The 14144-nt window shown below is 44.7% G+C and overlaps 1 protein-coding gene across 1 annotated transcript in view; it reads left to right on the forward strand.

Moving 5' to 3' along the window:
- The window catches only part of TMIE (transmembrane inner ear), a 184354-nt gene that overhangs the window by 65421 nt on the left and 104789 nt on the right, over positions 1-14144 (forward strand). The window contains exon 2 of the mRNA XM_082258797.1: positions 1957-2074. Coding sequence (XP_082114923.1) covers positions 1957-2074 — 118 coding nt within the window. The remainder of the gene's footprint in view (positions 1-1956; positions 2075-14144) is intronic.

The following is a 14144-nucleotide window of genomic DNA, read 5'->3' on the forward strand; positions in this document are numbered from 1 at the left end:
ACACAGGGAACAGCTGAAGATCAGTCAACAAAGGAAATGGGAATAAGCTCCCTTTAAATAGCCTGTCTGGCGCCAATAGTAATTGTGCGTCTGTGCGTGCGCATGCGCGAATTATTGCGTGCTTGCGTACGCCTGTTAGCCATTTTTCTGGAAATACCCTGCGCATGCGCATATCCATGCGCCAGACGTCTCACACGAATTCCCTGACAGGTCTGCTCATGGAGCTCATTATGTCATCCATTATGTCTAGAGAGAGTTTCACACTGGTCCAATAGGGAGGCATGGTGGATAGTAGGAGGAAACCTGTCAAATGGGTGCATAGGCTTTGGTACAGTCCTGGTGATTGGCTGGGGTAGGTTGCCTCGGTGCATTATGGCAGTGGTCCTCAACCCTGGCCTACAGGGCCCACTAACAGGCCAGATTTGCAAGATAACTGAAATACATCCCAGGTGATATCATTTGCTGCTCAGTGATTGCAGTACTCTAGTCTGCATCTCCTCAAGGTAATACTTAAAATTTGGCTTGTTAGTGGGCCCTGAGGACCGGAGTTGAGGACCACTGCATCATGGGATACTGTATAAAAGCCAGAAGCACATGTGCTGTGGGGTCTTTGGCTGGGAGATGCAGAGTCCTGGATGGAGGGGGGCGGCTGCCTCCTCCTCTGTAGCAGTGGCACGTGGCCTCAAAAGGTCATCCTGAGGGACAGAGGAATGGAGCTGAACCCAGAGGTCCAGGAACTGATTGAGGGGCGGACACTGGAGACCCTAGAAAAACATTATCGTGATTACAGGGGCTCGTGGCGAGGGGCCTGACCTGAGGGGGGGCACCCCAAGAGTAGGATAGTCAGTGGATGGGTGTCGGCATTCAAGAAAGAGGATGCTGAGGATGCTAGTGGGTGATCAAGGGGTTAAATCTGAGCCTAGGAAAGTGATTAATAACTGTAGGGGGAGGGACTTTTGAAATGACCATAGAGACCACTGTTCCTATATAGCACCCCCTAGGGGCACATTTAACCCTTTGATCGCCCCTGATATTAACCCCTTCCCTGCCATTGTTATTAGGACAGTAACAGTGCATATTTATAGCACTGATTACTGTAGTAATGTCACTGGTCCCCCCAAAAGTGTCCAAAATGTCAGTTAGGGGTCCGATCTGTCATCCGCAATGTCGCAGTCCTGCTAAAAATCGCAGATCGCCGCCATTACTAGTAAAAAAATATACAGTATATATATAATTAAATATGACATAAATCTTTCCCCTAGTTTGTAAGCACGATAATTTTTGCGCAAACCAATCAATATACACTTATTGGGATTTTTTTAAACCAAAAATATGTAGCAGAATACAAATTGGCCTAAAATGATGAAAAAAAAAATATTTTTACATTTTTTTATTGGGAATGTTATATAGCAAAATGTAAAAAATATTATTATTATTTTTTCAGAATTGTTGCTCTTTGTTTGTTTATAGTGCAAAAAAAAAAAAATTGCAGAGGTGATCAAATACCACCAAAAGAAAGCTCTATTTGTGGGAAAAAAGGACATCATTTTTATTTGGGTACAGCGTCACACGACTGCGCAATTTCCAGTTACAGTAACGCAGTGCCGAATCGCAAAAAATGGCCTGGTCATTAAGGGGGTAAAACCTTCCGGTCCAGAAGTGGTTAAAGAAGAAAATATGAATTTTATTGGTGTATTTTGTTTCTATGGATAATATAGCGGAGGGGATCCTGAGTGTTGTTTTTTTTTTTTTTGCTTATTAATGGTTTGCAAAATTCTCACCCAACAGATCCCATCAGAGAATGTACGGAACGAGTCAGGAAATCTGATTTATTTTTCGCCTTCTTTATAATTAGGCCTCTGTAGTAACAGAATATAGATTTTGATGAATTATAATTCCGAATGTATTTATTTGGAAAGCAAAAAGTTAAATGAAATCCTCTGATTTATATTTTAGGCCCCCACAGATCCCCCGAAGCAGAAGCCGGACCCGGTGAACTCAGAGACGGTGGTGTTCTGGGGACTGCGGCTGTGGCAGGTGATCGGCGTGTTCTCCATCTTCGTCCTGGCAGTCAGTAAGTCCACTTCTTTTTTTTTTTTTTTATAATCAGCCTACTTCACTTTAAAGTGTAAAACCACTTTTGTTAAAAGAAAAAAAACAAAACATTCTGGCCGGGTGAACCCCATACATTCAGTGCTGTATTTTGGCCTAGGCCGACAAGGCCCAGGCCTAGGGCGGCACTTTGCAGGGGGGGCAGCAAAAAAGTTGCCCCTCTTCCACCTGAGACTCTATTGGTCACTGGTTGCTAGAGCCGTCCCTCTCACCCCTCTCTCTCTCTCTCTCACCCTCTCTCTCTCTCTCTCTCTCTCACCCCCTCTCTCACTCTCACCCCCCCTCTCTCTTTCACCACCCCCCCTCTCTCTCACCTCCCCTCTATCTCTCACCCCCCTCTCTCTCTAACCTCCCCTCTCTCTCACCCCCTCCTCTCTCTCTCACTCACTCACCCCCTCTTTCTCTCTCACCTCTCTTTCTCTTCCCCCCCCTCTCTCTCACCCCCCCTCTCTCTCTCATCCTTCTCTCTCTCTCAACCCCTCCTCTTTAACCCCCCCTCTCTCTCTCACCCCTCTCTCACCCCCTTCTCCTCTCTCTTGCTCACCCCCCATCTCTCTCTCACCACCCTCTCTCTCCCTCACATCCCCCTCCCTCTCTTACCCCCTCTCTCTCATGCCCCACCTCTCTCTCTCCCTCTCTTTCTCACCCACCCCTCTCTTTCTCTCTCTCTCATGCCCCACCTCTCTCTCTCCCTCTCTCTCTCTCTCTCTCTCATCCCCTCTCTCTCTCTCACCCCCCTCTCTCTCCCTCTCCTACCCCCTCTCACCCCCCCCCCTTGTAAGATCTCAGGGGTTCATATTGGGACTTTTGGAGGGAGTCACATCCATTAAAAAGGAAGGAGTGGGGAAAATGTACATGGGGGGGTGCAAAATTTTAGTCTTGCCTAGGGCAGCACAATACCAAAATACACCACTGCATACATTGCAACGATCGCCCAACTTTGTTACAGATTCTTACCTGCTTCTGTGCTGGAGAAATGGAAGTTTACAATTAGGGGTGGGCAAACGGTTCGACCTGAGCATGAGTCCGGGCCGAAAACATGCCTGTTTGGCCATTTGTCGAACACCCGAATGTACAGGGTGTTCACCCCGACGAACACCATGCAATGCACTGAGTGCTGCACAGTGCATTCTGCGCCCTGATTGGGCAAAGCCTTGCCCAATCAGGATGCAGTGTAAACTGGTTGTTAAGGAGGGGGGCCGTGGTGTCCTTTCCACCCGATGAGTCATCAGCTGTCAATGGGTTTCCCCATTGACAGCTGAATAAAAGAAAAAAAAAAAAAAAAAGGGTCGGTAAAAAAAACAAAAACAAAAAAACCCTAAATTTTAAAATAAAAAATGGCACGGGGTCCCCCCCAAAATCCATACCAGACCCTTATTCGAGCATGCAGCCCGGTAGGTCAGGAAAGGGGAGGGGACGAGCAAGCCCCCCCCGAACCATAGCAGGCCACATGCCCTTAACATGGGGGGGAGGGGAATAGGTGCCTTGGGGCCCCACCCCAGAGCACCATGGGGGCAGGGGCCTCTTCCCGACAACCCTGGGCTGTGGTTGAGGGATTTTGCAGGCAGCGGGCTTATCGGAACCTGGAAGCCCCCTTTAACAAGGGTTTTTTTCTTCTTTTTTTCGGGTCCGGCAGGCAGCGTGATTGATGACGGATTTACATACCGATATCTATTCACATGATGTAAATTCATCATTAACCATGCCGCCTGCTGGACCCGAAAAATAGGAAAAAAAATCCGCTCTTGTCTCTTGGAAGGCCTTCCGCCGTATGTCCGTTCTGCGCTTTGACATTTTTTATAAAGGAAAGGGGCAGAGCAATTTATAATAATAAATTGCAAAATGGCTTGTGAAGCGATTATGTATGTACTGTCAGGAGAAGGGCATCCAGTGACCAGGGGGAAGATGCTGAAGCGTGCTTCCCTCAGGTTTCACATAAATCCAGAAGTGTGAAATTCTTATTATGGGACCTTCTCTGACTTAGCTAGGCATCTTGCACTGATTTTGAATGAAAGTTAAGGCACATATGTAATGAGGAGGTTGCATTTTACTACATGGCACCTCCCACAAGAAACCACTGCACCTGGGGCAGCTGCCCCTCCTGGCCACTCCTTTGTCCCGACCCTGCATATACATCGATCAGCTATAACATTGTGACCACCCACCATAACCAGTCGAGCCATGGACTCCACTAGACCTGTAAAGGTATGTTGTGGTCAGTGACGGCTGGTGCTCCATGGGCTGGGGGGGGGGGGAATGCGGCAGACGAACCGGACCGGACCACACCAGCCCGCACACCCTAGCATTGCCACCTGCAAGAAACCATACACAGAGCCCTTCATATCTTCGTAAGATCAGAGTCATGCAGCGGCGGCTTCTCCTCAGTCCTCATTCCCCTGCGTCTCCTCGAGTCCTCCCTCCTCCTACTCCTCCATGGCCAATGGCATGGGTTTGCCTTTCGGCCAATCTGGCACTTCTCTTCACAATTCACATGTTACTTCATTGGGAACTCTTTCCTCAATCAGTATTTTTCCACTACGAGGTTACTATATTACTTTCTGGGTGCACTTACATATCACTCATATGGACTCCTTCTGGCATCTTTGTTTTCTCTATACTCATTAGTCACCCACTATACGCCCTCTGGCATCTTTACATGTGGACATTTTTACACAAGTAATTTATTGCAATCGGAAGTATTCAAATATGCTGCCTATTACTGTCACAAGGGATATTTACATTCTTTGTGACAGCATTAAAAGTGATCAGATTTTTTTTTTTTTTTATTAAACCCTGTCCCCGCGTGCCAAAGCAAATGCATATGTAAGTCGTGCCCAAAAATGTAAACAGTGTTCATATAACACGTGAGGTATCGCCGCAAACGTTAAGAGCGAGAGAAATAGTTCTAGCAAAAAACCTCCCCTGTAACTCTAAACTGGTAACCGTTAAAATTACCTCTTCTGAGTGGAACCTGTTCTGTTCCTACTACTGTATGGTCTTGACCACCATGCTGCAGCTCAGTTTAAGGGTCTTGGCAATCTTCTTGTAGCCTAGGCCATCCTTTTGTAGAGAAACAATTCTTTTTTTCAGATCCTCAGAGAGTTCTTTGCCATGAGGTGCCATGTTGAACTTCCAGTGACCAGTATGAGAGAGTGAGAGTGATAACACCAAATTTAGCACATCTGCTCCCCATTCACACCTGAGACCTTGTAACACTAACGAGTCACATGACACCGGGGAGGGAAAATGGCTGTTTGGGCCCAATTTGGACATTATCACTTAGGGGTGTACTCACTTTTGTTGCCAGCGGTTTAGATATTAATGGCTGAGTGTTGAGTTATTTTGAGAGGACAGCAAATTTACACTGTTATACAAGCTGTACACTCACTACTTTACATTGTAGCAAAGTGTCATTTCTTCAGTGTTGTCACATGAAAAGATAGAATAAAATATTTACAAAAATGTGAGGGGTGTACTTACTTTTGTGAGATAATATATATAATATCCAATGGCTGCCACCGCACACAAATCAGGGATAAAAAAAAACGGGCCCGGGTGCACAGCAGAGACTGCAGCGCATATAAACCAAAAAAGAGATCGGCACTCGTGGGTCTTGAAAAGGTGAACGCACTATAAGAGTTCTAATCAACGTTTCGATGAGGCACAAGCTTGTGAAGAAGACGAGTTTGTGCCTCGACCAAACATTGATTAAAACCTATATTGTGTGTTCACCTTTCAAGACCCACGAGTGCCGATCAATTTTTTGTTATATATATATCTCTATCTATCTATCTATCTATCTATCTATCTATCTATCTATCTATCTATCTATCTATCTATCTATCTATCTATCTATCTATCTATCTATCTATCTATCTATCTATCTATCTATCTATCTATCTATCTATCTATCTATCTATCTATCTATCTATCTATCTATCCTTTAGGAGCAGTTATGTCACAACTGCAATCGCACTTAAAAGTGGAACGCAGCTGCCCTCTTAGGAGTATCTCAAACTTCCCATTTGAGGAAGCCTGAGCACTGAATAGCATTTATTTTTATGCATGGAGCCTGACCAAGTTGTTGGATGTTGGATATTGGATATGGTATTTATGCTTTTCTGATGCTGGAAGTGCAGTACAGATGATTGCAGACAGTTTCCACTTTGCCCTGCTGTGTGGACTCTCCCTAACTGTATTTGAAGCTTCCTAACCCAAGATATGGCAAAAACAAGTCCACTCTCTACAATTATTAATAATTATGAATTATCAATTATTTAATTATTACAGTAAGGGAAATAAGATTTTGTACAATCAAATACTAGTTTTAAATAATTGACCATTATCAATTATATACGTAAGTAATACATTAAATAATTATTTAATAATTAAATATCAATTATTATTAATAATTATAACAATTATTATTGATAATAATAAAACGTATGCATGGAGCCTGACCAAGATGTTGGATGTTGGATATGGTATTTATGCTTTTCTGATGCTGGAAGTGCAGTACAGATGATTGCAGACAGTTTCCACTTTGCCCTGCTGTGCAGACTCTCCCTCACTGAATTTGAAGCTTCCTAACCCAAGCTATGGCACTCTCATTACAGTTATTAATAATAATTATCAATTATTTAATTATTAAAGTGAGGGAAAAAAGATTTTGTACAATCAAATAATTGTTTTATCTAATTAACCATTATCAATTTTATAAGTAATACATTAAATCATTTATTTATTAAATATCAAATATTATTAATAATTAATATTAATAATGATAATTATTATTGATAATAACAAAACTTAAAAAAAAAAATAACACCAAATTTTCTTTATGTGACCAACAAATATTCAAATGCATAAAAAGAAAAATGAAGGTGGCACATTACCTGCAAAACACATCCTTTATTCTTTATTTATTGCTCACAGAGCTGGCTGTTCAATAAAATATTCATACCCTTTAGGAACCATAAATCTCACACCACCTACATTGTTGGCTATTATCATAATAATGCAAATGTATTATCATAATAATGCAAATGTATTATTTTAATGGCGCCCAATATATTCATACACTGAAATATTTCTCGTTAGCAGAGGTCTCCGTTTATTAACCACTTCAACTCCGAAAAGTTTTACCCTCATGACGAGGCCATTTTTTACGATACGCACTGCGTTGCTTTAACTGACAATTGCACAGTCGTGTGACGATGTACCTAAATACAATTTGTCTTTTTTTCCCACAAACATAGCTTTCTTTTGGTGGCATTTGATCACCTCTGCGGCTTTTATTTTTTGCACTATAAACAAAAAAAGAGCAACAATTCTGATAAAAAAAATAATAATATTATTTACATTCTGCTATATAACATTCCCAATAAAGAAAATGTTAAAATATTTTTTTTTCATCATTTTAGGCCAATTTGTATTCTGCTACATATTTTTGGTTAAAAAAAATCCCAATAAGAACCAAATTTTGAAAAAAAACAAAAAAAGAAAAACAATATTTTTCAAAAAAATGTAGAGCCAGGTTGGTAGACGACTGATAGGGATAGGGAAGGGGGGAGGGAAGGGAAGAGACAAAAATTCTACCAAACACTGGAAATGGGGATTTAATTGTGCCTTAATATCAATCAATACCAGAAATAAAATAAATATATTGTCTGTTTATTGAAGATTACATATATATATATATATATATATATATATATATATATATATATATATATACATTTCATACAATCATGGGAATATAGCTTTTAAGATCAAATGCATCACATAATCCGCTTGTGGATCGACGCGTTTCGCTATAACAGCTTCCTCAGGATCCAGATATAAGTCAGACACAATCATGATCTCTAAAACAGTCAACAATATAATTTAATATACAACATATACAAACATGTCAAATAGACAATGATATTATACCAAAAAAAAAAAAAAAAGGGGGGGGAGGGAGAGGAAGAAAGGGGATGGTGAGGAGTCCGGCTGCAGCGAATAAAAGAGGGGGAGGACTTCAAAAAAAGGAAGAATGGGGGAAAGGGAAAGAACCGCTATCACAAAATCCTAAATGCAAGCATGTCTGTCTTTTCTCACCAGTCAGTAACAATTAAACACTAGACTACATCAATGGATAATAGCAGGTGACAACACCTCAACCTATATGTATAGAGAAGCTAGAATATACAAAATCATGAATACCCACAATATGCGAGAAAGGATACTGACTTGTACACTATACCGGGATCCTAAGGATGCTGTTATAGCGAAACGCGTCGATCCACACAATTAAATCCCCATTTCCTTTGTTTGGTAGAATTTTTCTCTGCTCTTGTCTCTTCCTTTCCCTCCCCCCTTCCCTATCCCTACCTGGCTCTGCATTTTTTACAATTTATTATAGGGGACGGTGCCAGTTTACCCGCAGACCCTTTCTCTCCATACAAACTTAACAATATTTTTCACTTTCTGCTATAAAACATTCCCAAAATTTTTTTTGTTAAATTCACATTTTTTCATCAATCTAGGCCAATGTGTATTCTGCTTAATATTTCTGGTAACAAGAAATCCTAATAAGTGTATACTGATTGGTTTGCGCAAAAGATATCGCATCTACAAATTATGGGATACGATTATTGACTTTTTTATTGTTTTTACTAAGTAAACTAAAGTGAAACTTTTTGGGAACCAGTGATCCCAATAAAGTGATCAGTGCTAAAAAGAAATGCACTGTTACTGTATAAATGACACTGCATTGAAAGGGGGCACGCTAGTCACTGCATTGAAAGGGGGCACGCTGGTCTCTGCATTGAAAGTGGGCACGTTAGTCACTGCATTGAAAGGGGGCACGCTGGTCACTACATTGAAAGGGGGCACGCTGGTCACTGCATTGAAAGGGGGCACGCTGGTCTCTGCAGTGAAAGGGGACACGCTGGTCTCTGCATTGAAAGGGGGCATGCTGGTCTCTGCATTGAAGGGGGCACGCTGGTCTCTGCATTGAAAGGGGGCACGCTGGTCTCTGCCTTGAAGGGGGCACGCTGGTCACTGTTTTGAAGGGGGCACGCTGGTCACTGTGCATTGAAAGGGGGCACGCTGGTCACTATGCATTGAAAGGGGGGGCACCCTGGTCACTGTGCATTGAAAGTGGGGCGCACTGGTCACTGTGCATTGAAAGGGGGGCAGGCTGGTCACTGCATTAAAAGGGGGGCACGCTGGTCACTGTGCATTGAAAGGGGGCACACTGGTCACTGTTTTGAAGGGGGCACGCTGGTCACTGTTTTGAAGGGGGCACGCTGGTCACTGTGCATTGAAAGGGGGCATGCTGGTCTCTGCATTGAAGGGGGCACGCTGGTCTCTGCATTGAAAGGGGGCACACTGGTCACTGTTTTGAAGGGGGCACGCTGGTCACTGTTTTGAAGGGGGCACGCTGGTTACTCTGCATTGAAAGGGGGCACGCTGGTCACTGCATTGAAAGGGGGCACGTTAGTCACTGCATTGAAAGGGGGCACGCTGGTCACTACATTGAAAGGGGGCACGCTGGTCTCTGCATTGAAAGGGGACACGCTGGTCTCTGCATTGAAAGGGGGCATGCTGGTCTCTGCATTGAAGGGGGCACGCTGGTCTCTGCATTGAAAGGGGGCACACTGGTCACTGTTTTGAAGGGGGCACGCTGGTCACTGTTTTGAAGGGGGCACGCTGGTCACTGTGCATTGAAAGGGGGCACGCTGGTCTCTGCATTGAAAGGGGGCACGCTGGTCTCTGCATTGAAGGGGGCACGCTGGTCTCTGCATTGAAGGGGGCACGATGGTCTTTGCATTGAAAGGGGGCACGCTGGTCTCTGCATTGAAAGGGGGCACGCTGGTCTCTGCATTGAAGGGGGCACGCTGGTCACTGTTTTGAAGGGGGCATGCTGGTCACTGTGCATTGAAAGGGGGCACGCTGGTCACTATGCATTGAAAGCGGGGGCACCCTGGTCATTGTGCATTGAAAGAGGGGCGCGCTGGTCTCTCTGCATTGAAAGGGGGCACGCTGTGGTCACTCTGCATTGAAGGGGGCACCCTATACCTTGATTACTGAAGGCCCCTTTCACACTTTTGTGACCTCAAAGTCACGCAAATTTTTACAGCGTTTTTTGCCGCAAAGCAATGCCTATTACATTTTTCTGTTTGGTTTTTACAAGCTAAGATCAGTTTTTTTTTTTTGCTAGAAATCTACTTAGAACCCCCAATATATATATTTTTTTTAGCAGAGACCCTAGAGAATAAAATGGAGATCGTTGCAATATTTATTATCACATCTTTTATCAATTGTTTGGAAAAAATTCACTTTTTTTTAATTAAAGAATAAGAAAACAGTAAAGTTAGCCCAATTTTTTTCCATAATGTGAAAAATAATGTTGCACCGAGTAAATAGATACCCAACATGTCATGCTTCAAAATTGCGTATGCTCGCGGAATGGCGACAAACTTTGGTACTTAAAAATCCCCATAGGTGACATTTTAAAAATTTCTACAGGTTACCAGCTTAGAGTTACAGAGGAGATCTAGGGCTCAAATTATTGCTCTCGCTCTAACGACCACGACGATACCTCACATGTGTGGTTTGAGCACGGTTTAAATATGTGGGTGGGACTTCCGTATGCGTTTGCTTTTGCGCACGAGCTTGAATTTTTTTTTTTCATATTTATTTTATTTATTATTTTTTATTTTTACACAGTCTTTTTAAAAAAAAACATTTTTGATCATTTTTATTCCTATTACAAGGAATGTAAACATCCCTTGTAATAGAAAGAAGCATGACAGGACCTTTTTATTGTGAGATCTGGGGTCAAAAAGACCTCAGACCTCACAAGTACACTAAAAAAGGAAAAAAACAATTGTTGAAAAAAAAATTGGCCATTTAAATCGGTTGCTAGGCAACGACGGGTGACAGCCCTCTGGTCCTCCAAGACCATAGATTCAAGTGGGGGCCATCTTGCCCTCACTCGACTTCCTGTCTCTGAGGACGCGGGACTGGATCGTTTTCCCCGCTGCCGGCGGGTCCGGTAAGCGGGGAACACAGCGGGGACGCGGCGGGAGGGGGGCACCTCTTCCACCGCACCGTAAGGGTGATCCCACGGTGAATCCGCCGCTGGGACCACCCTTATCTGAAAGCCGACTGCCCGCCGTTTGAAAAAATACCGGGGTTATGGCAGCTATCTGCTGCCATAATACCGGTATTTAGCGTTAAACGAGCGGCGTAAATAGTCGCTGGGTGGTCGGTAAGTGGTTAACAGGCCCATGGATACAAACAGCGCCACAGGCCACGGGTACCCCAAAACAAAGAAGTAGTGTGGGGACGAAATCACCTGGAAACCAGTTGACTCCCTGTAAAAAAGCACCTATTGCAATATCAACCGGAACAGTCTCGTGGGTAACCTGTGCCAGTTGAAGGGTCTGCCATCAATTACCTTGATAACTAGTGGAGAAACACGAGGCTGCAAGGGTATGGAATTCGCAGTAGCAAACGTACTGTCAATAAAATAACTGCCTGCTCCGGAGTCTACTAATGCCTGAGTAACCCAGAACCTGCTGCCCAGGAGAGGACAACTGTGATTAGCGGTTTATCTTTATGGGAAACTGGGGACCAGGAAATTTCTCCTAAGATCTGCCCCCTACAGGATCTTTAGGTGCGAGCGATTCCCGGATGGGTCGGACAAGATTTCAGGAAATGTCCACCAAGACCACAATACAGGCACCGGCCCTCCCTCCTCCTAAAGGCCCGCTCAGTCTCGGAAAGGCAAGTGCACCCCAGCTGCATGGGTCCAGACACACCATCCCCAGGAGGTGTGGGAGGTGAGGGAGGAATGGGTGGTAAAGAAAATTTAGGGGCCAATCTGGTAGGAGGTCTCCACAGGCGCTCCTTAAACGATGGTCTCTCTCTGAGCCTGGTATCAATCAAAATCGGGAAGGAAATGAGAGCCTCGAGCTCGTCAGGGAGATCCTTGGCTCCAATTCAATGCATCGGAGAGACCATGAAAGAAGACAGCCACCAGAGCCTCATTATTCCAGCCCACCTCTGCTGCCAGGGTACGAAATTCGTTGGCATGCTCGGCAACAGTTGGTATACTCTGTTGAATGGACAGGAACAGCTTAGCAGCAGAGGGAGAGGGAGCAGGCACATTGAATACCCTATGAAAGGAGGCAACAAAACTTGGGTAATCGAGTATCACAGAATTATCATTCTCCCATAAGAGATTCACCTAGGCCAAGGCCTCGTCCGAGAGCAATGAGATTAGGAAGCCCACCGTGGACCTGTCAGAAGAAAACGCCTGAGGAACCATCTCATAATAAATGCCTACTTGGTTTAGGAAGCCACAACACTGACTCGGTTCAACCCCATAGCGCTGCGGGTGGGGGGCTGAACCAGTCATCCCTCTGGTAACAGCGACTCCAGCTGCAACTGCAGGAGCAGGAGCGGCAACAGGAGCAGCAGCAGGTGCAACAATAGGAGGAACCACCGGCCATGCAGCACCAGGAGCAAGGTGTGCTGTGCGTGCAAGAAATGTCTGCAACGCCTGAGCGAACTGACCCAAAAGGTGATCTTGTTGATCGAACCTAGCATAGGGAGGTGTAGGACCACCTGCATCCTCAGGATTCACGACCCTTGTGTACTGTCAGGGTACCAGGAAACCAGACCACACAAGGATGCAGGTAAAAGAAAGCAGTTTATTGGAGCAAAAAACAATAAACACACAGCAAGATTAAGGAAGTGAGAGCAGGAACAAGCCAGGGTCAAGTCAAGAAGCAGGTAGTCATCCAAACCAGGGTCAAGTCAAGAAGCGGGTAGTCATCCAAGCCAGGGTCGAGTCCAGAAGCGGGTAGCCATCCAAGCCAGGGTCGAGTCCAGAAGCAGGTAGCCATACAAGCCAGGGTCGAGTCCAGAAGCGGGTAGCCATCCAAGCCAGGGTTGAGTCCAGAAGTGGGTAGTCATCCAAGCCAGGGTCGAGTCCAGAAGCGGGTAGCCATCCAAGCCAGGGTCGAGTCCAGAAGCAGGTAGCCATCCAAGCCAGGGTCGAGTCCAGAAGCAGGTAGCCATCCAAGCCAGGGTCGAGTCCAGAAGCGGGTAGTCATCCAAGCCAGGGTCGAGTCCAGAAGCGGGTAGCCATCCAAGCCAGGGTCGAGTACAGAAGCGGGTAGTCATCCAAGCCAGGGTCGAGTCCAGAAGCAGGTAGCCATCCAAGCCAGGGTCGAGTCCAGAAGCGAGTAGTCATCCAAGCCAGGGTCGAGTCCAGAAGCGGGTAGTCATCCAAGCCAGGGTCGAGTCCAGAAGCAGGTAGCCATCCAAGCCAGGGTCGAGTCCAGAAGCGAGTAGTCATCCAAGCCAGGGTCGAGTCCAGAAGTGGGTAGCCATCCAAGCCAGGGTCGAGTCCAGAAGCAGGTAGTCTGCCGATGCCGAGTCATCTGCCGATGCCGGGTCGACTGCCAGGAGAGTCGTCAGCCAAACCAGGTCATACATGGAGGAACATGGAGAACAGAAGACTGCTAGCAGAGATGCACCTTGGAGCACAAACACAAGGGCAAGGACTGCAACCCATCAGGTGATAGATATAGTCAGGTGTGCAGCATCATCATTGTGCAAAACTCAGGCAGCAGGCAAGTGATGATGTAATAAGAGTTTATAAGAGGCAGCAGTCTGCACATGTCCAAGATGGCTGCCAACAGGAGGGCAAGGTAAGACCTTGATACAGTCCTTTGTAAAGAATATGATCTCTTGCATATATATATATATATATATATATATATATATATAGATATATATATATATATATAGAGAGAGAGAGAGATACAGTATATATATATACAGTATATATACATATATACTGTATATATTACGACATTGTCATAAAGTTTTAACCTTATGACCTGCAATATAGAGTCGATGAAACTGGCCTATTTTGAAATATAGAATATATCGTAAGCTTTAACAAGCAGGGCCCTCTGATTCCTTTTGTACCAAATTCTAGTGTAACTGTAATGCCTGCCTTCATT

The sequence above is a fragment of the Pelophylax lessonae genome (genome assembly GCF_965119305.1).
Source record: "Pelophylax lessonae genome assembly, chromosome: 5".
Taxonomy (NCBI): Eukaryota; Metazoa; Chordata; class Amphibia; order Anura; family Ranidae; genus Pelophylax; species Pelophylax lessonae.